Source organism: Pleurodeles waltl, chromosome 3_1 (genome assembly GCF_031143425.1).
Source record: "Pleurodeles waltl isolate 20211129_DDA chromosome 3_1, aPleWal1.hap1.20221129, whole genome shotgun sequence".
Lineage (NCBI taxonomy): Eukaryota > Metazoa > Chordata > Amphibia > Caudata > Salamandridae > Pleurodeles > Pleurodeles waltl.
In genome coordinates, this window is record NC_090440.1 from 180,307,568 (window position 1) to 180,331,903 (window position 24,336).

Below are 24,336 nucleotides of genomic sequence, written 5' to 3' on the forward strand. Positions count from 1 at the left end.
TGTCCCAAGGACAAAGTAAACATAAAAACTTGTTGCCCTTGACCCCAAACAAGATGTCCCGGGCGTGGGGCGATAGGAATTCCACATCCCTGGTATATAATAGTGTGTTTACTCACCTCCTAGCGGAGTATTGCCTATACAATATTTTATTATTTGTGTTACCATAATAAAGTACCTTTATTTTTGTAACACTGTGTGGTTCTTATATGTGTGTAAGTGCTGTGTGACTGTAGTTGTATTGCATATGCTTTGCATGTCTCCTAGATAAGTCTCGGCTGCTCATTCACAGCTACCTCTAGAGAGCGCTGGCTTCTTAGACACCGTCTACACATCACTAATAGGGGATACCTGGATCAGTTATAAGGTGATAACACCATAGGTGCTCACCACCCACCAGGCCAGCTTCCTACACTTTGTTTTATTCTTCTTTGCTTAATAGTGTATCATAATGATCATTATTTTATGGTATATTTGACTCAATTATATGAATCGATAGCAATGAAAATATAATCCCTCCCATGCCTCCTGATTTAGAATGTATCCTTTGTCATTCTGTATCTCGTGTAAATATCAATATGTACTTTAATTGTTGGTGCTGTAAAATTCAAGAAAGATGTATAGAAATTAAAAAAAAATTATAGCACTCTTTTGAAAATGGTCAGATGTATGCGAGTTCATACTTAAAGCCAATGTTAGAAAAAAAGAGGATCTTGCACTCAACATTCCACTTATTTGGTCTGACCTCTGCACGATTCAGTTTTTAGTCTGTCGCTTACCAATTCCCATAACTTCATGCCTCACAATATTATTAGTAACAGAACTCAACACTTTTCAAAGTTCCAAGCCAACATAGCCAACTTGCTGGGCACAGACATAATTTTTACCTTTTTCAACTAATTACATCTCTCTGTAACAACTGCTAGCACACAAACTAAATCCAGAATACAATCTCATCTGGCCCCTTGGTTACTTTATATGTTTTAAAAACGTGAAGCAAGTTAACCATAGTCAGAGTCTAAGTTGAAGAATGCCAACTTCACATTATAAAAAAAAACTAAAATAATACACCAAATTTCGAAGAATACAAGCCAACGAGTAAGAAAGCTGAAAATAGGTTCTTGGCTGAATGTATCCCCAAAGCAAAGAATGAATCTGAAGGGCTCTCTGAATTGAGATGTATAAAACATTCTTGTTGCTTCTCTAATATGATATTGAAGTCATCCGTTTTGTAAAATAACAGCTTAAGAAACAGCATCAATTAGTATGATGGTGAATTAAGCAAATGCCTTAGAACTGCCATCTGCTGAATACAAGCACTAAAACCAGTTCAGGAGGCTGTCGCTTTAGATACAAAGTGGACACTATGCTGATGTGGGGGAGTTATGACAAAGGGTCAATGAGGCATGCGACTGTCAAGCACTCTTGTCCTTCTGATGCACTTTATTTGATAACTGTAAACAGAGGAGATCACTAACAAGGGATCATTGACACCTAACCTGCTGTCCATTTCCTCATAAAACAAAGACATCTGGTCATTATCTGATGACGTAGCTATTCGGCTAATCAACTGGACCCTGCAAGCACCTATATACCTTCACAGGTGACAAGAAGCGCTGTACAAATCTACTGGTTATCTGTGAGGCTCCTGGTACCTTACCCAATAACAAACGTGAAAACGTCAAACTATAGTACTTCATCTTAGGCTCCTGCTACAAATGAGATATAATCTGTTGTATGCTGCTACCTGGGTATAGGTATCCACTAATTATATCCATACTGCCAGTTGCTGGAATCAGTACTCCGTTCCTGACAAAGCCGAAGCATAGCCAATGTCAGAGGAGAATAGACAGCTGGCAAACTACAGTTGCTGGAGCTGAGCAAACCAAACCAGGACACCTAAACTCAATGAAGGCAAGTTTCTAAATTCTGAAAGCAATGAACATTGATAATTACTATCCACTGAATTCAAATAAAAGGAAAGAGTCCAGTGCCCTGGGTTGCTACTGAATGATAAGTGGGTGTGTGTGATGGTGAACATAGAGGGTGGCACCATCAATGCTGTTTGTTCAGCATGCAGGTGAAAAAACACTAGCAATCAATGCTGCAAACCGATTGTAAGCTCTTTCAACTAAAATGCACTTTGTTTGTCAATTTGTTGTTAGAACTGGATAAAAGATCTCAGAGATGTTCACAAACATGCTTCATTAGGCAAGACATTAACAAAATTCACCCAAACGTATTCAAAGTTTTGACCCAAACTATTCCTAACAGCAGAAGAAATAACTGCTGTAGTTGGCATAGTTAAAAACATCAAGGTAAATGTCACCATCAAAAATTCAGCGCCAATGCTGAAAAATACTTTTTCCTGACGAATGGAATAAATAATAAACAAAAATTAACTAACCAATACTAAAGCATCTTAGAGAAAATAGAAGGCCATGGTGCCAACAAATATTACAACATTATAATTTGTGGTAACCGAGATATCAATGTCATGCTAACATTTTAACTTTTCATAAGCTTTTCTTTACACATAATTTACAATACTATTTTTTCACAAAAAACGGCTATTAAATTCAAATAAATACTTACTTGACAAGTTTTACGTGCCATTCATACAAACTGTCATTTACAAGTTCCACTGAATAAATACCTGCAAAGTAAACAAACAATGCGTTCTAATGTCAGTCATCAAGACCCATGGCAAAGACAGGGAATAGTATGTACCAAACAAATTCCAGGTAAAGACTCCCTAAAGAAGAGTTATTTGTTTGTGATCCTAGGTCTGCATTTCAGGAATCTTCATTAATGTCTTAAAAGTGGAACATACTAGTGCGAGATCCTTAAACACTTTTGCCCATCTCTAAATCAATTTTTACAGAAGGAATTCTGACATTTTTCAAATACATACAATTAAGTAATTTGTCTGCAGTCACATTTTCAAATAAACAGAAACAAATGTCAGGCAACACTGTGGCAGAACCGCTAACCTTGCTGCATTAGGAAACTGAATAAAAAAATGCAGTAATTAAGTAAAATATAGCTATATAAGCCGCATCCATAAGGAAGTGAACAATAGACATAATAAGGAGACAGCAACTTTCATATCCCAGACTGCCTCCGAATGGCATTTGCTCCCAAGTGTCCCTTCTTTTTGATAAGCCTATGAAACTCAATGTAGTTTTTACCATCCTAATATTTAAGTAATGGAAGTGGGTGGGAGGTTTACGACTCCAATGAAGATTCACAAATTTAGAATTACTAGAACAAAACTTTACTTTTTCCATCAGCATCAAAAGAATTTCATTCATCACCATGAACAGGAGAATGTAAATCCAAGAAAACTCTACTCCCCGATCGCAGCATCAACACAGAGGATGCTAATATTAAAGAGGAACTGACAATAGAAGATCCTTATCCAAATAAGTTTTTAAGAGCTGTGTGCCCCGCAATGGTGCGTGCATGCATGCATGTCATTCAGATTATAGACGACAGTCCTCTGTGGAAGTGTGTATAGAGCACCACATGACATCATTCAGAGGCACATTCCTCATCTAAGGCCTGCTCTGCCTTAAGTAGAATAGACTTTCTATCTACCTGGTAACCCCCTTTTTAATAGCTATTCAGTAACATACTACAATACAGGAAAACAATACAGGGCTAGGAACCCAACTCTTAGTACCAATCAGAACACAAACCGTATCCCTTAAGCCTTACTCCAACAGACCGCAGGGGGATCCACAGTCTGAACGTGTGCTCACAGCAACAGGGGTCAGAAGGAGATTCCTCATCAGATCCACACCCTGGTGCATGCTGAACCCTGGGTATAGTACAACACAACAAGAAGGATGCACAGGCCCCTTTCTGGTGGGGCAGAGTAAGCAATACAGAAACCTAGTCCCACGTACCTTAGTACACATGGCTGGAAAGTGACCCTAATAAACAGTGTGCAAAGGTGTGTGCTTGCAATGTTGCTGACTAGACGAGGTTGAGCCTTCCATCGCTGCCATGCATCAACTATACCAGACTGTCAGGATGAAGTAGGCTTGCACAGACCTGAGTGTGTAGGAGAGGCGAATGTGGGCCAAAGACAGTGCTCTGGAGCCCCCATCTGGCCCAAACTTTCGCCATGGTAAGGGACAAGGTAGTGGCCTTTTTAGGTGGAGTCTAAGTGTTCGACCTCGTGTATACTTTTAGTATACTTCTTATGACTTGAAATTATTTCATTTGTTGGCTGCAGTGTCTTTAAAATATTCTTGCTTGCTAGTGGTCAGTTCCTCCTTTTTCGCCTTCCTTTTTCTGTTCAGAGCAGTGACCAACTACTGTATCATTCCACTTTGGTTTCTTTATCTGTTGCGTTGGTGTGACAGACTATTTTTGTTATTTCTTTGGTGCTCACCTTTCACTGTGGGTGTTTTAGGCTGGTAGCTGCCTGCATTTTATTGCAGCATTCCATTCCTCCCACCTCCTCCTATGTCACTGACATATGTGTTGGCTTTTTTCCAGTGCTGTCCTCAGTAACCTTTGCCTCCTAAAACAAGCTTATTTTACCAAAGAAACACCTGGTCATTTAGCTCACTGCTCAGAAAGCCACAATATGCCCTTTCTGGTAGAATGTAACTAAGCCTAGAAGCAGTAATGTGAAACTTGCTTAGCCTCGCATTGCATCTAGAGTGCTTGCGAGACTTTACATTCTGTTAAAATGAAAAGAAAATACTTTTCCAGCTTATTTCCCAATTTCTGTTCAGACTTTCATGCAACTCAAGGTAGTGCAGTATTCTTGTCTCTCCTCAAGGGCTTGTGATTTCTGATGTCAGCAGCCGCCAGTGACCAATAAAACTTGTGAGGAAAATATGAAATTATAATAGAGGGCTGACCAATTTATGTGGCAAGAAAAGTCAAGTTCAATGCCAATAGCTCTAACTCAAGAAAATGTGAGGCCTATTGAATTGCAAATGCTTGTTTTATTTGGCACCCTGGAGTCTGCAATGGACTACCTGGAGGAAAGGTAACAACTCAGTAAAAACATTGGCAATCAAATTACCACCTGCAAAGGGGAGAAATCGAAGCAAGAGCTAAAGGCTATTCACAAATGAGAGAGCCGGAAAGTTCACACAAACTCCCCAAAGGCTTACACTTAGACAAATCTACAAAACCTCCTGTCATGAAAAGGCCCCAATATTGACAATTATTTAACTCGTTGGCTACCATGGGTTCACTCACGGACTCCTTGCTGGACACCTCAATTTCGGCTAGCCTTAAGCCCTGCAAAGACACCACACTATGAGGTTCCTATGGACCAATCTCATTGTTAAATGATGATGCTAAATTTTTCACAAGTATTTAGCACAACAGTTTAACCATCTAATGCCTGGCCTTCTTGCCCCTGACCAGGCCGAATTCATACCCACTCGCCAATGTGGGGAAACACCAGATGCATATATTACATTTCCTAGACTAAGTATCCCGATCTCCAAAAGACTTACTGCTTTTATCAGTCGATGCAGAAAAGGCGTTCGACAGAGATCATTGGCCCTACCTCTTTAAAACCTTCGAGCACTTTGGCAAAAAAAAAATCTGCGATGCTTAAAAAGTATCCATCGCTCCCCTAGGGCTACAGTCAGCGTCAATGAAACCTCTTCTACACCTTTCCCTTTCAGACGAGGCACACCTCAAGGGTGCCTCCTCTCACCCCTTTTATTTGCATCCGTGTGCACCCATCTGGGGCTGCAGCTATACATTTGTAAGATCTCTCAGGGTTTGGTCCTTCAGGGCTGGTGGAATTGACCACAACCTCCCCTGAACTGTGCCTTTAATACTGAGAAAGCACCATAGACTGTCTGCATAGGTGTCATTTACCACCAACGTGAATGTTCTGTGAATGTTTCATGCAACAAGACTGCTACACCTCTAGACCCCCTAGTAAACCCTGCATTATAGACCCTGCTGTAGCCAAAACGGCCCAGGCAAGAGCAATTACTGCCCAGAAGTTGGGTCTCTTGGAGGAGGACTGCCGCAGGATCCAGGGCCAGCCCAGAGCAGCACAATCCCTCTCTTTATCTGATCATTCAGGCCACTGATGTTCCATGTAAGGATTTTGTACACGAGGTCATGTGTCATGGCGGGTGGCATAAAAGGGCATAGTAACTTCTATGGATGTGCACCACAAGTACCTTAGTGATCCCTAAATATAAACGTCCTGTTTCCAAATGCCACCTCCCACCCCACACTTGTAAACATGAAGCATCTTTCGCCCACATAAAATGTAACATTTATAAAACTGGTGAAATATTACCTAAGGAACAAAACAACAACATAATGCAGGGCAATAGCTGCAGTCACAGACAGGCTGGGGAGAGGCTCCTTTTACCCAGTACATATTAATGAGTGCACCCTGCTATTTTACTTGAGTGCATCAGATTTATGCTAGCTTACCACCTGGGGTCTGTCCCCAAGTTTCAAGCCACCAGGGCCCTCTTGAAGTTTGGTAGCAGTCGCTCAAGGAATTAGTGTTCTGGCGACATCGCTAGAGCCCAACAACATATTATCGTCATTTCCGAGTGCCCCTCTCACCCTGGAACCTTGGTGTTTCTCGCTTCGGTTTCTGCTGACAAAGCAAGCTGACAAATGATGACTGGAACTACTCGAAGAAGCCGCGCACAGCTAAGAATTTTAGGCTTCAAGTCAGAGGTGCAAGCAAATATCATAAAAGGACCCTTTAATGAGGAACAATAATTTGGAAGTTCTGTAGATGACACGCTTCAAGAAACCAAAAGAGATAATGTTACAACAAAATCAATAAGAGCATTACAATTTAAAGGCAATATAAGAAGAGAAAATCCGGTCACCAGAAGACCTTCAGGAGCAGTAAGTTTAATTTCTGCAAGAGCTCATCAAGGATTTAAAACCACTCCACAAACAGTCATCTTCACATCAATGACAGTTCCAGTCACAGTCATGGCAACCCCTTCGAGGTTGAGCACAAGGGAAGGCTCAGCCACACAGAGGAGGTGGAACCTCTACTTCAAAGTGAGTGCATAACGCAAATAAACCTCTCACACAAAACACCCATGGGAGGAAGAATAAATAATTTTCTCCACAAATGCAGGATTGTAACATCAGACAAGTGGATTCTAAACATGATAAAATTTGTATATTACATATAATTAAAGTTGCCTCCAACAAAAAGACCAAAGAAAAAGAAACTCAAATGAAGAGACTGGAAGATTAATAAAGGAAATACAAGAATTATTTCAGAAAGATGCAAGAGAGAGGGTTCCACAGAAAGAAGTTAACAAAGGTAACTACTCAACTTATTTACTAATTCCAAAACCAGATGGAAATCTTCATACAATTCTGGATTTAAGATTCATAAACAAATTCATCAAAACATTAAAAAAAACAAAATTACAGCTCTACAAGAGGTCATTCCACACATTCAAAAGGGGGCAACAACAGATCTAAAATAAGCTTACTTACACATTCCAATGAACCAAAATCGCAGAAAATATCTACGGTTTGTGGTGAACAAGCATTACCAATTCAAAGTCTTAGCTTTCGGCATCAAATCTTCACCAAGGGTGTTTACAAAATGCTCGTCAGCAGTGGCAGCATAGCTGAGAAGACAGGGCATACATGTGTGCCCATACTTAGATGAATGGCTTATAAAAGCAAATTCTTACAAAAAATGCAAAGATGTTGAAAAGGTGGTATCAACTCTATGCAATCTAGGATTTTTAATAAATATGGAAAAATGATCAAGAAAACCAGAACAAGAAAAGTTGTTTCTAGGAGCAAGAATCAGCACAATAGGGGGAAGAACATACTGCAGCAAAAAGAGAATAGAATCTATTCTTCAGGAGACTCTCCTCTGCCAGAAGGGTCAGTCTCAGAGCGAGGACTTTGGGGAAAATATCAGGAAAGATGGCATCTTGCATACCTCTAAAACCAAGTGCGAGACTACGTATGAGACCAGTTCAGGTATGGCTGCAGTCACAATGGTCACAAACCAAAAAAAGAGGACATCTTAAATGCAGCTAGGTTGAAACACAAACTTCCGGGGACACACAAATGGTCTCTTTCAGTATGTTTTCTTGTTCACTCTTCAGCGTCGTAGGGAGTTTAAACCTATAACTGATTTTCTGTGCTCCAATGAGGTGTCCTACGGATTGGGACACCTTTTCTGACTGAGCTTCCAATGGGAGGGCCAGCTTCATCAACTCTGGTCACTGAGAGATGCTCGTAGGATCCTTGGCCTACTCGCTGAACTTGCCTCTCCTACTGGCAACAGCTCCCTCTTATTGACCGCCCGCACTGGACCTCAAAATAACAAGCCTCTATGTCAGAGGCCTTAACAATCCTAAGCGGAAGATGGTTCTGTCCCTCTTGGAACGCTCAGGCAGTGACATGTCTTATGGCAGAAAGGCACTTATTACCCAGGGACATACACTGCATGAACTCCCTCAGGTTTCCCCGACAGTTATTGTCATCTAGCTCCAACAAATATAGAGGGGTTACCATACTATTCTCAACGCGTTTTAGGAGTAAAATACTGTCTAAGGTGGCCGTGAGTAAGGGTCGATTACTAGCCAATCGATTACATATCAGCCTCTTCCACTTTACCCTTGTTAACGGATATGCCCTTAATGAGCGCCAAGAATTGTTTGGATACGCCCTTAATGAGCGTCAAGAATTGAAATACTCTGGCACCAGTGTTTTAGACGCTGGATGCTGCCATCTTGAGTGGTGGCTATTTTAACCTAGTAATGGACAATGATCTGGACATCGCACCGTTCAAAAAGGGGCCTTCTCAGTACAGGGGCTATGATAGTTGGTGGACTGCAGCCTGATGGACATCTGGTGATCGAAACACCCCACTTCCAGAGACTACACTTTGTACTCGTCAGCGCACCAAACATATGCCAAGATAGGCTTTTTTTTTTTTTTTTTTTTTTTTAAATCAACCTCTGCCTTCCACTCAATAGTACTAAACTCCCACATTGCTCCGAGATCACTCTCAGGATCATTCCCCATTGGCACCAATTATCATGCGGTTCACTAGCACATCACAGTGGCGCCTCCAAGAGACCTTACTACAATCCCCTCGACAATCGTCACAATCCATGAAAGTATTGCTGATTTCCTTCAACTAAATGATAATGACAAGGTGGGCTTAGCCTCCCTCTGGAAACCCTGAAGCTGGTGGTTCGTGGAGAGTGTATAGCTCTATCAGCTGAAGAAAACTGAACCAACAAGTAACAGCAACTCATCCTCGACCGGAAGGTATCGGCCCTTTACATGGAGCCCCTTGCACAACACCTTCGAGCCCATCCAGAAATCATTGGCATTCTGTTTGGTGGAAAGCAACAAATTATCAGCCTATACGCAGAGGATGTGATTTTGGCCATCACGAATCCTTTGAGTTCTCTTCCTGCCCTGATCATAGAGCTTCGACTTTTCGGATCCCTCTCTGGCTTCAAGGTTAACGTGCAAAAATTCCTAACTCTAAATTTTATGGTTTCCACCCCAAAGTGAAACCATTTTACATGCCTGTCTACCGTTTCACTGTGCCTCAGACTATATTTCCTATCTTGGGATCAAATTAGCACCCTCCATTTCTAAAACTATCACAATGAACTACACTTTCCTACTCAAGCAAGTTAGGGCCGATATTAACATGGTCTCATGCCTGGGCTGGGTTGCGGCTATGAAAACCACCAACCTACCTCGAATTATTTATCTCCATCAAACCTTTCCTTTACCTCCACCACGCTATGTACTTTGGTTGCTGCAAACTGCAATGGACAACATTTATTGGGGGGGCGCAGAATCTTTAGAAATCTCATATCGCCCAACTCACGAGGGAGGTTTACCAGCACCATCTCTACTATGATATTATCAGGCCTCATAACTGTGCTACCTAGTAGAGCGGAGCCGCCATTTGACAGAGAAGCACTGGTTTTTCATGGACCAGGTTGTGAATGGCTCACATATTTGGAAAGAACTTTGGCTTCCCCAGAGACACCAGGCCTGGAGACTCGACTTCTCTCAAGTCACTAACTCAGAATTCAGAGTCTGGGATGCTGCAGCGCTTAAAGATAGACGGACATCCTTCCCATCTCAAATGACACCTTTTTTAGCCAATCCAGATTTTACAGCTGGTCTACAAATAGATAGTTTTCGTCTATGGCAAGAGGGCGGTTGCAAGCACGCGAGGTGTGTGTTTGACTCTGAAGGGATCATCCCTTTTGAATGACTCAAAACAGAATATGGCCTGAAGGAAGAGGATTGCATCTAATACCTCCAAGTCCACCATTGGGTTCTGCAACCCTCGTTGGACTTCATGTCAAGAGACCCACAACACTGTTTGAAAAATGGTTATTACTTAAGGTAAATGACAGGCGCTTCATCTCTTAGACTTCTCTGAAGATGACTGGGCTAACAACTATTAGAGTCAGATACACTGCACATATGTCCAGTACCGAAACTGCATACAAAATCGTTTCGTACTGATATTAGACAACCTGCTCGCATTCCGGCCTGGAACCCAGAGCACTCAAAGGAGTGCTAGATGGGGTATGGCGTGACTGGGACCTTGGCACACCCGTTATGGCATTGTCTGAAACTCACCCGCTTCTGGGATAAAGTCCTCAATGATATTTTAATCTAGCATTTAGTACAAAGGTACCCAGGTTCCCACAAACACATATTAGGCCTTCCCAACCTCTTGATATTCCCAGTTCACTCATCACATGCAAATAGCGCTGGCATTAGGTGCTCCTTGCGCTCTGGGGGAACGGAAAACAGCCCCCTCCCCCCCAACATAACTTGACTCCATAAATTTTGGTTTATACTGGGTATGGAAAATATTTCCATAGCAGTTGACAAGAATGTAGAGGCTTTCAACATAGAATGGGCTCCTTTTATATGCATTCTATCTTCCAAATTCAACAAATCGACTTGTCCAGCTCACTTGAAAGCCTGGTGGCTGTTGCCCTCGCCCAACCCTTTCCCGACCCCCACCTCTAGCTAACCACTGTGGGCATTTCACTCTAGCTGTCCCTACTTAAGGCAATTATAGATCCCTGTCTATGACCTCATAGCTTTCTTTTCCGAAGGAATGGGAGGGAAAGAGGGGGTTAAATGTTTTGTTCTTTCTGGTTTGTTATGTTTGATTAAACGCGATGCGTGCCTCCGGATTGTAAACAAAAGCTGTGTATTCCTAAACGCTGCTTGCCTATTGTGGTTGTAGGCAACAAGCTGTGTTCACTCTGCAACTATGGCTATAATAAATAGACCTGACCCATAAAGGAAACAATTCCATGTTGTGTATACAGAGAATCATCTAGATGTGTCAGCTTTCAGACTGGAAATTCCATTGATTTGAGGTTTTTGGCCAACACCACAGGCAACTTAGACAACCTGCAGCAAGAAAATCTTAAGCCTTCTGTCAGCTGCTGGCTTTGGATCAGCTAATCTTTTAAGTATATGACACAAAAATGTTCTATTTCCTCATTCGAATAGCCTTTACTGCCATACATTTCTAGAAAATTTGAGAAGGTGATTGGGAATATGAATGTATGCATCTTGTAGATCTTCTGCATACATAGTGTAATTTCTTGTGCTGGGTAAAAGATATGATGCAGCACCAACGTGCAGAGTTTTTACTCAGTCCAAGTGCTGGCAAAACACAGGTCGAGAACAGGACTATACTGTTTTTACTTCAAAAGTAAATTACTTTTCCTTTTTGTGACAAAGATACTTTCTGCAAAAAGGTACCTCATGTCTTAATAAAGCTGGAATCCGTGAAGACAGCAAAAGCATAACCTTGTTTTAGCTTCCTGCCTTCATAGATAATGGCACAGTTATGCTGAACTAAGGAGACCATGATCGATTGGTAACTGGAGTTAAGCTAGGATTCAGTGATGAACAGCATATCAGTTGTGCAAGATAAAATGGCTGACAGTGTCCGCATGATAGAAATACGGGTACCTAGTTTTGAAAAGCATGCAGAGAAGAAAATAAGTTAGTTACTTACCTGTAACTTCTCTGGCACTGGTATCTTCCATAGATTCACATGCTTGAATCTCCCCCGCTGCCAGAGTGGGATCCCCAAGGTATCACCAGAAAAGCAGTTAATAATATAACCATATGCTAAAATGCAATGGATAGCCACTGCAATAGCCTCTCCACATCCTTTTGTAAAAAAACAAAAAAAAACATGAGCTATAACCAATCAGATGAAAATTTCCAAGAGAGGCCCTCAGATTTTCAAGCACAAGTGTGATAAAAGTATCCATGAGGAAATAAGGGAAGTCACTCAGGGGAGGAGGAAGGGTTGCATGTGAATCTATTAAAGATGGCAATACTGGATAACCGCAGTTAGAGTTAAGTAACTAATTTTCATGTTGCATTATTGGAGCTTTCATAGATGCATATGGTTGAATCAGAATAGCAAGCAGATGTAATGGTTAATCACTGAAGAAATACAAATACTGTTAGAGGATGGAGGGCAATAATATAATACATATCTGCATTACTTAGCACCTAATAAATGCTAACGCATAAAACCAAGAAGAATGATAACCATATCATCTGAGATGACATAAAAAGCAGAAAGATTTAGCTGCATGAGAGTAGGTTTACCTTATTGGAACAGATGATGTAAGACCCCTTGTCCTACAGATGCATCACAGCAGGTTGCCAAATCCAAACAGTAATACAGCGTGAAAGTATGTGTGTTCTTCCACGTTGAGGCGCAGCATATTTTTTCCAACGAGACACCAGCAAACAGAGCAGCAGAGGAGGATACGATACTGCCCTGGTGGAATGCCCCTTTAGGCTTGAGTGTGAGCTGCTACCCGCTTTAACATGGCAGAGTTGGATGGTCGTTGAAATCCATTGTGCAATAGTTGTCTTCGTGACTGAAGTACATAGTTTATGAGGACCATAGGAAACCAGCATCTGATCAGTCTTTCCAATTTGCTTAGTCCTTTGCAAATACAATTTGTTGGACCTGGCTTTTTGAAAGGGTCATCCCCAAACTTTTTGCCTCCTTCCTCCTATTTCTTCTGACCTGTTGTTGTTGGCTTTTGAACTCTGGGCACTTTACCACGGCTAAACAGTGCTAAAGTGCATATGCTCTCTGTGTAAATTGTACTGTTGATTGGTTTATCCATGACTGGCTATTTGATTTACTTGTAAGACCCTAGTAGAGTGCACTATATGTGCCTATGGCCTGTAGATTAGATGCTACTAGTGGGCCTGCAGCACTGGTTGTGCCACCCACTTCAGTAGCCCCTTAACCTTGTCTCAGGCCTGCCATTGCAAGGCCTGTGTGTGCAGTTTCACTGTCACTTCGACTTGGCATTTAAAAGTACTTGCCAAGCCTAGAACTCCCTTTTTTCTACATATAAGTCACCCCTAATGTGTACCCTAGGTAACCCCTAGAGCAGGGTGCTGTGTGGGTAAAAGGCAGGACATGTACCTATGTAGTTTATATGTCCTGGTAGTGTAATACTCCTAAATTCGTTTTTACACTACTGTGAGGCCTGCTCCCTTCATAGGCTAACAGTGGGGCTGCCCTCATACATTGTTGAAGTGGCAGCTGCTGATCTGAAAGGAGCAGGAAGGTCATATTTAGTATGGCCAGAATGGTAATACCAAATCCTGCTGACTGGTGAAGTCGGATTTAATATTACTATTCTAGAAATGCCACTTTTAGAAAGTGAGCATTTCTTTGCACTTAAATCTTTCTGTGCCTTTCAATCCACGTCTGGCTAGGTTTAGTTGACAGCTCCTTGTGCATTCACTACACACCCCAAACACAGGGTACTCAGCCTCACTTGCATACATCTGCATTTTGAATGGGTCTTCCTGGGCTGGGAGGGTGGAGGGCCTGCCCTCACACAAAGGACTGCCACACCCCATAATGGGACCCTGGCAGACAGGATTGAACTGAAAGGGGACCTGGTGCATTTCTTAGCCACTCTTTGAAGTCACCCCCACTTCAAAGGCACAATTTAGTATAAAACAGGGCCTCTTCCCTACCTCATCAGACACTTGCTGGAGAAGAAACCTGAACCAGAACCTGCATCCTGCCAAAAAGAACTGCCTGGCTGCCTAAAGGACTTACCTGACTGCTTTCTACAAAGGACTGCTGCCTTGCTGCTGCCCTGCTGCCTTGCTGAACTCTTGTCTGGCTGTGAAAGTGCTCTCCAAGGGCTTGGATTGAGCTTGGCTCCTGTTCCCTGAAGTATCAGGACCAAAAAGACTTCTCTTTCATTTGGACTCTTCGTGCGCTGAAAATTTCGACGCACAGCTTGCTCCGCGGCGAGAAAATGGCAGCACACCGACGCAATACCTTCTGGGCGACCGGAACTTCGATGCACGGCCTCGCAAGGACAACGCCGCCCGACTTCCAGAGGGGAAATCGACGCGACGCCTGCCGTGAGAACGAGAAATCCACGCACAGCCTCCCGGAACGACGCGCAGCCAGAAAACAAGCCGAAGAATCCAATCCACGCACAGACCCCAGGACATCTGGTAATCCCGCGACCCACAGAAAGACTATCCGCGGGCCGGAAAACGACACACGACTTCCCCGCGTGAAAAATAACGACGCAAGTCCGTGTGTGCAGGGGAGAAATCGACACACACACCATTTTCCACGTATGTCTTTTTCTGCGGCCCTTTGCGGAGATTTTCCACTTTAAACCAGGTACTTTGTGCTTGAAAGAGACTTTGTTTGCTTTTTAAAGACTTAAGACACTTTATATCACTTTTCAGTGATCTCTACAATTTCACATTGCATCTTTATTCGTTTTGACCTACAATTATCCTGATAAATATTATATATTTTTCTAAACACTGTGTGGTGTATTTTTGTGGTGCTATATTGCGTTATTGTATGATTTATTGCACAAATACTTTACACATAGCCTTCTAAGTTAAGCCTGACTGCTCGTGCCAAGCTACCAGATGGTGGGCACAGGATCATTTTGGATTGTGTGTGACTTACCCTGACTAGAGTGAGGGTTCTTGCTTGGACAGAGGGTAACCTGACTGCCAACCAAAAACCCCATTTCTAACACAATTCAAGACCTCGTTTGATGTCCACAGAATGAGGAGATTTCTCAGCTGATGAGGATGGATTTGGAAAAAAAGGTGCGAAGATCAACAGGTTTGTTAAGATGAATTTGGGCTGAAACTTTCAGAATAAATCTTGGATTTGTTTTAAGGAGAACATAGTTAGTGAAGCGTAGACAGGATTCTTTTATAATGAAGGCTTGAATTTCACTTACTCTCCTCATAGAGGTGCGAGCCAAAAGTAAGATATTTGAGCTTAACTTTGTGAATAGGCTCAAACCGTAGCTTCATAAGCTGTGAAAGGACTACGTTAAGACTCCATTCTGGTGGAGGGGCTTAAATAGGAGGAAAGGTCCTGAATAATCCTTTTGTGAATTACTTGATAATGCGATTAGAACAAAAGGACAAAGAATTGAAGAACGTCTGTAATGAGAGATAGCAGCGAAGTGAACCTTTACAGACGCATGTATCAGTCCTGATCTAGCCAAAGAGAGAAGTTAAGGCATAATTTGCTCTGGTGATTAATTATGGAAGTGGATTTGATTTTGTAGAGAAGAAGAACAACAAAGCTTCCACTTTGATCTATAAGTTTTGTTGGTGGACTCAGCTCTCGAAAAACAAGCATTTTCGATTATCATGAGAAGCAAAGAAATGTAAGTTCGGTGTACCCACTTTCTGGCTATGGAGTCGAGAATCAGCTGATTAAGATCCCACTTGTGGCAGGTCTAGCTCGGTCTGCTCAGGGTATCTGCTCAATTGTTCCTTATACCTGAACGATGATCCGTCTTGATGGAGATGCTGTGTAGTAGAAACCATTTCCAGATTCTTTGAGCTTCTAGAGATAAAATTTGAGACCTCATACATCCCTCCTTGTTGAGGTAATCCATGCAAGTGACGTTGTCTGTTCGTGTGAGGACAGGATTTCTTTTATCCTCTGAAGGAATGACTGTAGCATGAGAAAAATGGCTCTCAATTCTAAGAAATAGATGTGCAAAACCACTCCATCTGCCCCTTATTTGGAGATCCTTAAGATGGGCTCCCCAACCTTCCAGTGAGGCATCCGTGGTGAGAATGAAATCTTGAAGTGGAGAGAAAAATGTTAGCCCTGCAAAGAGATTGCTGGAGGACTACCACCAAATAAGTGCCTTTTTCATGGCTGGGGTGGTTTGAATTAGGTCGTCAAATCTGATCACTTGCAGCCGTTGTTTGTCCAGCTGTTCTTGGAAGGGTCTCACTCGGAGTCGTACATAAGGCACCATGAGAATGGCTGAGGACATCATGACAAGAAATGATTTGAGGAGACAGACAGAAACAAACTTTTCTGGACAGATTGTGAGCCAGGGACATCATGCTCCTTTGTCCCTCTGCTGACAAGAATACTTTCTCTTGTAGGGTGTCCAGAGTCGCCCGAGAAAAGTTATCCTCTGAGAGGGTGACAGAACAGGCTTTTGCAGACTGACTGCGAGTCCCAGACAGCCAAACAGTTGTAGGCAGGTTGACATGGCTTCTGAAGCCTGCAGACAAGATGGCACTTTTATAAGACAGTCATCGAGATATGGAAAGAGCTGCAGACCCTATAGTCTTAGATGTGCTGCTACTGGGGCGAGACATCTGGTGAAAACTCGAGGGAGCTGAGCAGAGACTGAAGGGTAGAACTTAGAACTGATCGTGAACACCTGCCACTGTAAAGAAGAGAAGCTTTCGATGTTTAGTATGGATATGGAGGTGAAAGTATGCATCTTGAAAATCAAGGATGGCCATAAAATCTGCATGGTCGAGTAGCTGCATTATCTCCTAGAGAGTGGTCAAATGAAAGGATTTTTTTCTGCAGGTACTTATTGCGTTTTCTGAGGTCCAGAATGGAACGCCATTCTCCTGACTTTTTCATTACTCGAAAGAAGCGAGAATAGAAATCCATTACCCTCAGAGTGTGAAACATTTCCTATGGCACTCTTCTGTAGCAAGAAGGGGGCCTCCTTCCTGAGCAAGTAAAGATGGGATGAAGTGATCTTTGTGACGGATAAGGAGGTGGAACTGCCACAAACTCCAGAGTATGGCCATACTTTATTATATCTAGAACCCACTTGTCTGTTGTGATTCATCACCAATGGTCATAATAGCGAGAGATGTGTGCTGTTCTTAGTGGTATGGAAGTGGCTCCACAGGATTGCCACTGTATTCTAACAGTTTCTCTGGATTGTACGGGTTGTTTACGTATGGGCTGCTGTGTGGAAAATGCAGCATGTGGTGGTGCACAATAAGCTTGGTGCTGTTGGTAGGTGGAGTGAAATGACTGATAAGTCGGAGGTTGTCATCTTTGATGGCTCCCACAAAAGCAGTAAGCTCCTCGACTACGCGCTCCACAAAAAAGGTGTCTTACAGTACCAAAGCATTCCCAAGGAGCTAGCAGTATTTGTATCTGCCTTGATGGCCTGCAAGGCGTCATCTATGTGCTTTCCAAAAAGCGAATCACTGTCAAAAGGCATGCCCAGTATTTTGCTCTGTACTTCAGGGCGGAATGTGGAAGTCTTCAGCCAACCTTAGTGTGTAAGGATGGCTGCACCAGCAAGCTGACAAAAGGCAAGGGACGCTATGTCCATAGATGCATCAATGATTTTGGGAGCAGATCTTTCTCCTGCCAGTAATATTTTTCACGGCTCTTGTTTCTTATCTTCTGGTAGAAGATCTATCCAGATATGGTGCGATGTCTGACCACATCTGGCAGCCATACCTCCCCAGTATCACTAAGGTATTGGCTACATGCACTGTAGTGCCAGAGATGGTAGTGAATCTTTTGCCAGTATTATCCAGGTGCCTTCCTTCCTTGTCAGGAGGTGAAGTGAAGGCGTGGAAAGATTTTTTGATCTTCGCTGCGCAGTTTAAGTGATTACAGAGTCTGGTTTCTGATGTCCCACCAAACATGTCAGTGCGACGTCAGGGGCCTTGTAATTCTTGTCAATCCTCAAAAGGACTGCGATCACCTTATCTGGTGTTTTCATTACCTTTACGCCTTCTTCCAATACATGATCAATTATAGGGATTGCACTCACTGTTTCATTAAAATTGTAAAGAAAGCAGTCAGACTGCTTGACCATCAAAGGAAGCTGAAACCTAGTAATAGCTCTCTGCATCAAGGTGTGTAAACTGCAGATGTCCTCTGGTGGTGAGTCTGCCAGTTGATAAGAAGCATCCAGAATTATATATTCTTCCCACTCATTGCCAGCCAATCGAGTGTCCTGAATTTCTCCTTCTTCTTTGTTGTCATCAGAGAATAACAGGTCTTGCCTTGGTGGCACAGAAATGTGCGAGGCCAGCGTCATTCTAGGCATGGGAGGAGGCATAAGAGGTGGAGATGCCGGTGGTAGAGGAGTTGGTAGTGCTCCCGCAGGTGAAGGAAAGTTGCAGTAGTCCTGCAACATGCGTGTAAGTCTTGCACCAATGTTACAGGAAGCTGAACCATGGACTTATGAATGGGTTCCATATATTGTTGGATTTTAGCATTACAATGCGGTTGGTGAAACTCCCAAGTATAATAGCCATTATACTGGTCATCATCTTCGTGATATTTTACATGAAGCTGTGATGGGCCAAATAAACCATTATCTGACTCTTCCAAAAAATTACTAGCAGGCAATGGTGATACTTGGGAAGGATCCTGAAGACATCTGGTTGAGGGTGCCATCAACAATCCTGCCACTGATAAAACAGGAGTAACTGGCAAGGTTAAAGACAAGGGCTTCGTCGACGATGGCAGCGGTGATGATTGTGCTGCCGATGATGAAATAGTGAGAAGTGACAACAATACCGTAGAGGATGTGGTGGTCATCCATGGTGTAGGAGTCCACAAGGAGTTTGTCAACGTTTTAGGAATCTCTGTTAATGGTGTAGACATTGTGTAGCCGCCATCAGCTTGCAATGAAACCTTCATCGACGGTGGGGAGGAAATGCACCCCAATGGTGACTTTTTTGCATGGACGGTGATTGACGGCACTGCTGTCGACGATGAGGAATTAATGGCGATCTGAATTTTAACTAGTGAGGAGTCTGAAGAAGATTTTTCAGGTTTTAAGGGTTCTGGTGGGTCAGAGTCAGGTCAGTAGGAAATGAACACTTCCCTTTTTGTGAGGAGCTTTATGAGGTGTCATGGCGCGTCTTTTTGGAAGTTTTTTTATTACTTTCAGTAGACTCCTGTGATCTCTCCATCTTTTTATGTTTTTCAAGAGAAGTGTGAGAGCTCGCAGTATCCTCATCCTCAGAGACGACGTTAGGGTTGGGTTTAAGTCTCTGTAACCATATTGACAACCTACCGGCTATGTCTTTTAGGATTTTGGTGGAGAAGGTCCTTGCAATCTTTGACCTTATGCTGTCGGTACAAGCAATATATACAGTCTTTATGGGGATCCTCTTGATGATGTCTCTTCTTACCGCAAGATCAACACAATCTAAAGTGTCCTTTTGTATAAGAGAGTCCGACATGCTAAACAGGAAGTAGGTAAAAACATAAGTGATGTGAAGAAAAAAATTAGCATTGCTCAGGGAGACTCCACGTCAGAGCGTGCAGTAGACAATCTGAGAGATTCAGCCTATCTTGGGAATGTTCTTCAGGGTGCTGTCGCCTGACTGGTTATGGCTCAGGTTCTTTTTTTTTTTTTTTTTAAACAAAATGAGATGGATAGGCTATTGCAGTGGCCATCAATTGCATTTTAGCATATGGTTAAATTATGTAATGCTTTTCTAGTGATACCTTGGTACTCCCACTTTGAGGGCGGGGAAGATTTAAGCATGTGGATATATGAAAGATCCAATACTGGAGAACACTGGAATTTGGGAAGATTTTTGGGGAATTAAGTAAAGCATCACAGTTTATGTAAATTAAAACATGTGGGATGCTACTTCTTGAGGATGTGGGGTTGTTATGTGGGAAGTGTTGAGTTATGAAAAAGAGAAGCCATGTTTTTTGTAGTCACATTCTTCTGGGTTACAAAGCAGTTTGAGGGACAAGAGATAGATGGATGAAGGGGCTAAAAGACCGAGGCTACTGGATGATAGACAGTTGTCAGGCAGTTTAAGGGATTGCAGGTTTGCGTTTGGAGGTTGAGTTGTGACTGCTCAGCTATATATTGTTGAAGAGGACATGTCTTCACTAGGTGAGGGATGCAATGAGAGCAGATGGACAGTGGCGGAAAACAGCAAGAGAAGTTGTAAGGATAGCAAGGTGGGAACCGAACTGGTCCACTGAGCACAAAAAAAAAAAGTTCAAGGTTGCAGCTCAATTTATATTTCAGGGATGAGTCAAATGAAGCATCAGGTATGGAGTGCCTGGTCCTACTAAACCAGGGCTTAGGATAAGTTTGTCTGGGGGAAGAGGAGGTCAAATGTCATGGGCTGTCAGATGTTGGACCTTGATAAGCAAAGGTACAACAGTGGATCCTGAACAACCCAAATGAATCTTGTGTGCTTAGGCGGAAGAGGCAATAAATAGCTTTATAGTTTAGGAAGTCCAGAGAATGGAAAAATGCTACCCAGAACGATCTACTTACCCATGGTTGTTTAGGAACTGCACGCTTATGACCTAATGAAGGGGGGTTGTTTTAATGCCAACAAGTACACAAAAAGTGATGGATGGAATTCAGGAATTCATCTCAGTTACTGGTAATTACTCGGGATTGCACCCAAGTCCGTTTTTTTTTTGGCCCACCATGCCACCTCAGACTACACCCAGCTATAGGTATATCCACCCTAATCCAGCTCCTGAATGTCTAAGTCAGATCCTCTCTGAACTGAAACACAAGCAAGCCAAGACCGCTTTCGCCCAGATTGGGGTACATCAGTTGGGTGTAGCACAGTGAGCATAGGACCCACACCTGGGTATACCTGTGGCACCAAGGGCATTAAACTGAAGTATACAAAAAAAGTGATGGATGGAATGCTTGAATTATTCTCAGCCACCTCTTATTGCTCTGAACTGTAACCCAGTCCATCGTTGTTTTCTAGACCTCAGTTTGGCCATTTGCAAATCAAATCTTGATCCTTCACCAATAGGAACAGTCCAGTCGAAACTGCCAGGTCAGGTCATCCGTAAAAAGTATTTACGTTTCAATGGATGTGGTCACAGCTTAATTCAGGAGAAAATAAATCACTGAAGTATACAGATAACATTGGGGTGAGTTGCCAACAGCAAGAAAGAGAACCTGAAGTAACTAGATTGCAAAGATAGACAACCATTCAGGAAAGTCCAAGTTCAGAGCACAGAAAGATTCACCTTCACTGGTCTGGCTGAACAGCGATGCAGGTGCAATCGGAGCGGTGTGTGAGGGTAGCAGTACAGGCAAAGAAGTGGATTCCAAAGTCTGACCTTATAGGTGAGATGCCAAACGAGGACCCAACAGTAGCCAGTCCTACAGTCACCAACCATGCCAGCACCAATGCAAATTCCCCAGCAGCAGGGAGAGAAGTCGATGGGACGAAGAAAGCAGTACACTGAGTGGAGGTCTTGTAGTGAAGAACAGGGAACCCAAAGCCTCTTGCATTTCAGCTATCTGTACAGTCTTTGGAATGAAATTCTGAGGCAGCAAGCAAATTTATAATAGATTAGTATAGGAATGTGGGTTTCAGAATACATTTAAAATACAGACTGGGAAGGGTGTAGTTTGAAGATGATTAGTGGATCATGGGTATATAAAGGCCACAACAACAGGAGCAAGACCAGCCTGTTAATACTATTTCTCATTTTCCTATGTTATATGTGAGGAGTATCTTCAGGTTCACATCAGTAGAGGGAGAGATGGGCTGCTGGAGAACAGCTGGCGAACGTAGTATGGTAGAGGAGGAGATAGAAAGAGCATGTAAAATGGACTAATTGGTGTCATGGATTTTGGGAGGTAGATGCAGAAGCTCCTAGTCAACCATCCTCCTGCAATACCTATGCTACATTAGTTTTCTGTGTGACAGTGAGCTGTTGTTACGTTTACATATTTGCAGAGGTAACTGTGCTAAATGTAATAATGGACAAAGGGATTGATCTCTGGCATGTGATACATGACAAAAGAAAATGGGGAATGTGTGTTAAAGATCAGGATTTGAAGCATATGGTTGTATTTATGATGCAGTACTTGAAACCAGCTAACTTATGACATCACAAAACAATAGTTTGGCTTGATAGTACCCCCCAATGACACGGATATCCTTTTCAAAGGTCAGCTAAACAATGGCTATACTGAATACATTTGTGACTTGCCATCTTCACACCCCTATCAAGATGGCCTACTGCAACCAACAAGATTTCTTATTAACTATCATTTTAAATCATTGTGCACACCACCAAAAACACGGTTCTTTAATTGTCCTTTATGTGGTAGTCAACAGGCTAGCTATTGCACAATTATTAAACTACTCGACCTATATGTTTTAGATATAACAACAGATATGTGACAGCACATACTCTCCCCCATTCCTGGCAACTTTTAATATCTATGAATGCATACTTTGTAACAATATCAGTTTTGTCATAACGAAGACTTTGCCAAAAGGCAAAAATTGGAGGTACACTCATCCAAGATCAAAATAAAAATGTAGCATTACTAGTAAGCACCAAAAAAGAAATACTCACAAAAGTATGGACATTTACAGTGGTGCCACAGAACAACAAGTTATTTACCTCTGGTAATATCCTTTCTGGTGGGGACTCTCTCTAACCGCAGGGATGCAAAAAGAGGTGTTCTGCAGATCCAACACGACGATTCAGTCTCCTGGCTGCAGGGCAGAGAGAACTTGTGCTAGTGTGAGCCTTTTGAATCTGTCCTTCCGGAGAAAGCTTTTTAGAAGGCGCACCTATGATAGGATAGTGGCCTTCATACTTTTTCAGCACCAGGAAATAATGGGATTAAAAGCCAGTCCCAATCTTTGATGCCAGCACTCTTTCTATGGCACCCTTGGCCAAGACAGCCCAAATTTCTATAAGGGAGTCTGGACAAGTGGTTCTCCAGGAGGCATAGCGGTGTAGTTGGCATGCCCACAGGATGCAACATGAAGGATAAGGAGTAACTATTCTACTGGTTGGATGTGATGCCCTTACACCCAGCAAGGTAGAAGGTGATGCAGCCTCCCACCCAGCAATCAAGCGGTGCTGAGGGCGATTCCCCTGCTTCTACCTCAAGACGACTCAGACATGCTGCGCTGAGGGAATTTCTGGCGTGTCTCTGCCGATATTCCCCTGCCAAAGCCTTGAAATGGGTGTGGTTGTTGGGGGTATTACTGAAGACGAGGAGCTAGGCCTAATGAGGGGGCATTGGGGAGGAAAGACCAATGTCTAATGCAGTATTTAAACCACTGGCATCCTTTAAGTCCAAAAACACGTTTTCATCACCATAAGGGCTATCATTTTCAGGATTCTCATCATTCTGGGTCTGAATGGGGATAATAGCGGATTATTTGCTACCTTGGGGGCAGTTGTGGTAGAGCTTCTGGGTCTGAAAAAACTACATGCTCTGCTTCCGGCGTCAACACTTGGGTCAGTGGCATCAGTTGCAGTGCCCAAGGGAGTTTCAAACACTAAAATTAAAGATTTGGTGGAGCCAAACTCAAAGATGGAGTCAGCCTAAAGTCGAGGGGCACTGTCTTCGTCTGGGACCAATCTGGTGGCAGTAACCTGACTGGAAGACGCCTTAGATCCATAAGGCTATAATGCGCTCCAGAGGGATGTGAAAGAGTAACAAAAAGTTTGCATAAGGCTGTTTTCAGCAGACTGAGCTGTTGTTGGGTCGCTAATGACCCAGGGAAGTCAGTTGCATTGGAAGCAACATCAGAATCAGCTCCAAACGGGTGAAACAACTTTGTGGCCTAGGAGTACTAAGAACATTGCACAACTCTAATTTGTGGGAGTAGTGTGACAAAGAGCACCAGACTTTGAGTTCCCTGAGTTTTTAGCACTTTGATTTATCTGAGCTTCATGCCTTCAACGATGAATGGCTGCAGGAGCGCATCCGCACCAAGCCTGGACCTTCTGCACATTCCCTTCGAGTTCCACAATAGCAAGTTCGGCTTCCCATTCCTGAATGGTCTTTTGGCTCATTTTTGTGCAGCAGTCAAATGATGCAAACCTGAGTTTGAAGCAGGAGCACCAGAGGTAGACATTGTGGCTATCGGTCGCTGACACTTGACGGTTACAGTCCCTGCACGGTTTGAACTCTGTTTTTTTGGCGGGGACATGTTCCATGCACACTGCAAAATTGTAGGAATAGAAATTCTCAG

At 42.8% G+C, this 24,336-nt stretch overlaps 1 protein-coding gene across 5 annotated transcripts in view; it reads right to left on the minus strand.

Annotated features, from left to right (window-relative positions):
• Positions 1-24,336, minus strand: part of UBE2Q2 (ubiquitin conjugating enzyme E2 Q2) — a 619,872-nt gene that overhangs the window by 270,367 nt on the left and 325,169 nt on the right. For all 5 annotated transcript variants that reach the window (XM_069222116.1, XM_069222114.1, XM_069222112.1 and 2 more), the window contains one exon: positions 2,593-2,653. In XM_069222116.1, coding sequence (XP_069078217.1) covers positions 2,593-2,653 — 61 coding nt within the window. The remainder of the gene's footprint in view (positions 1-2,592; positions 2,654-24,336) is intronic.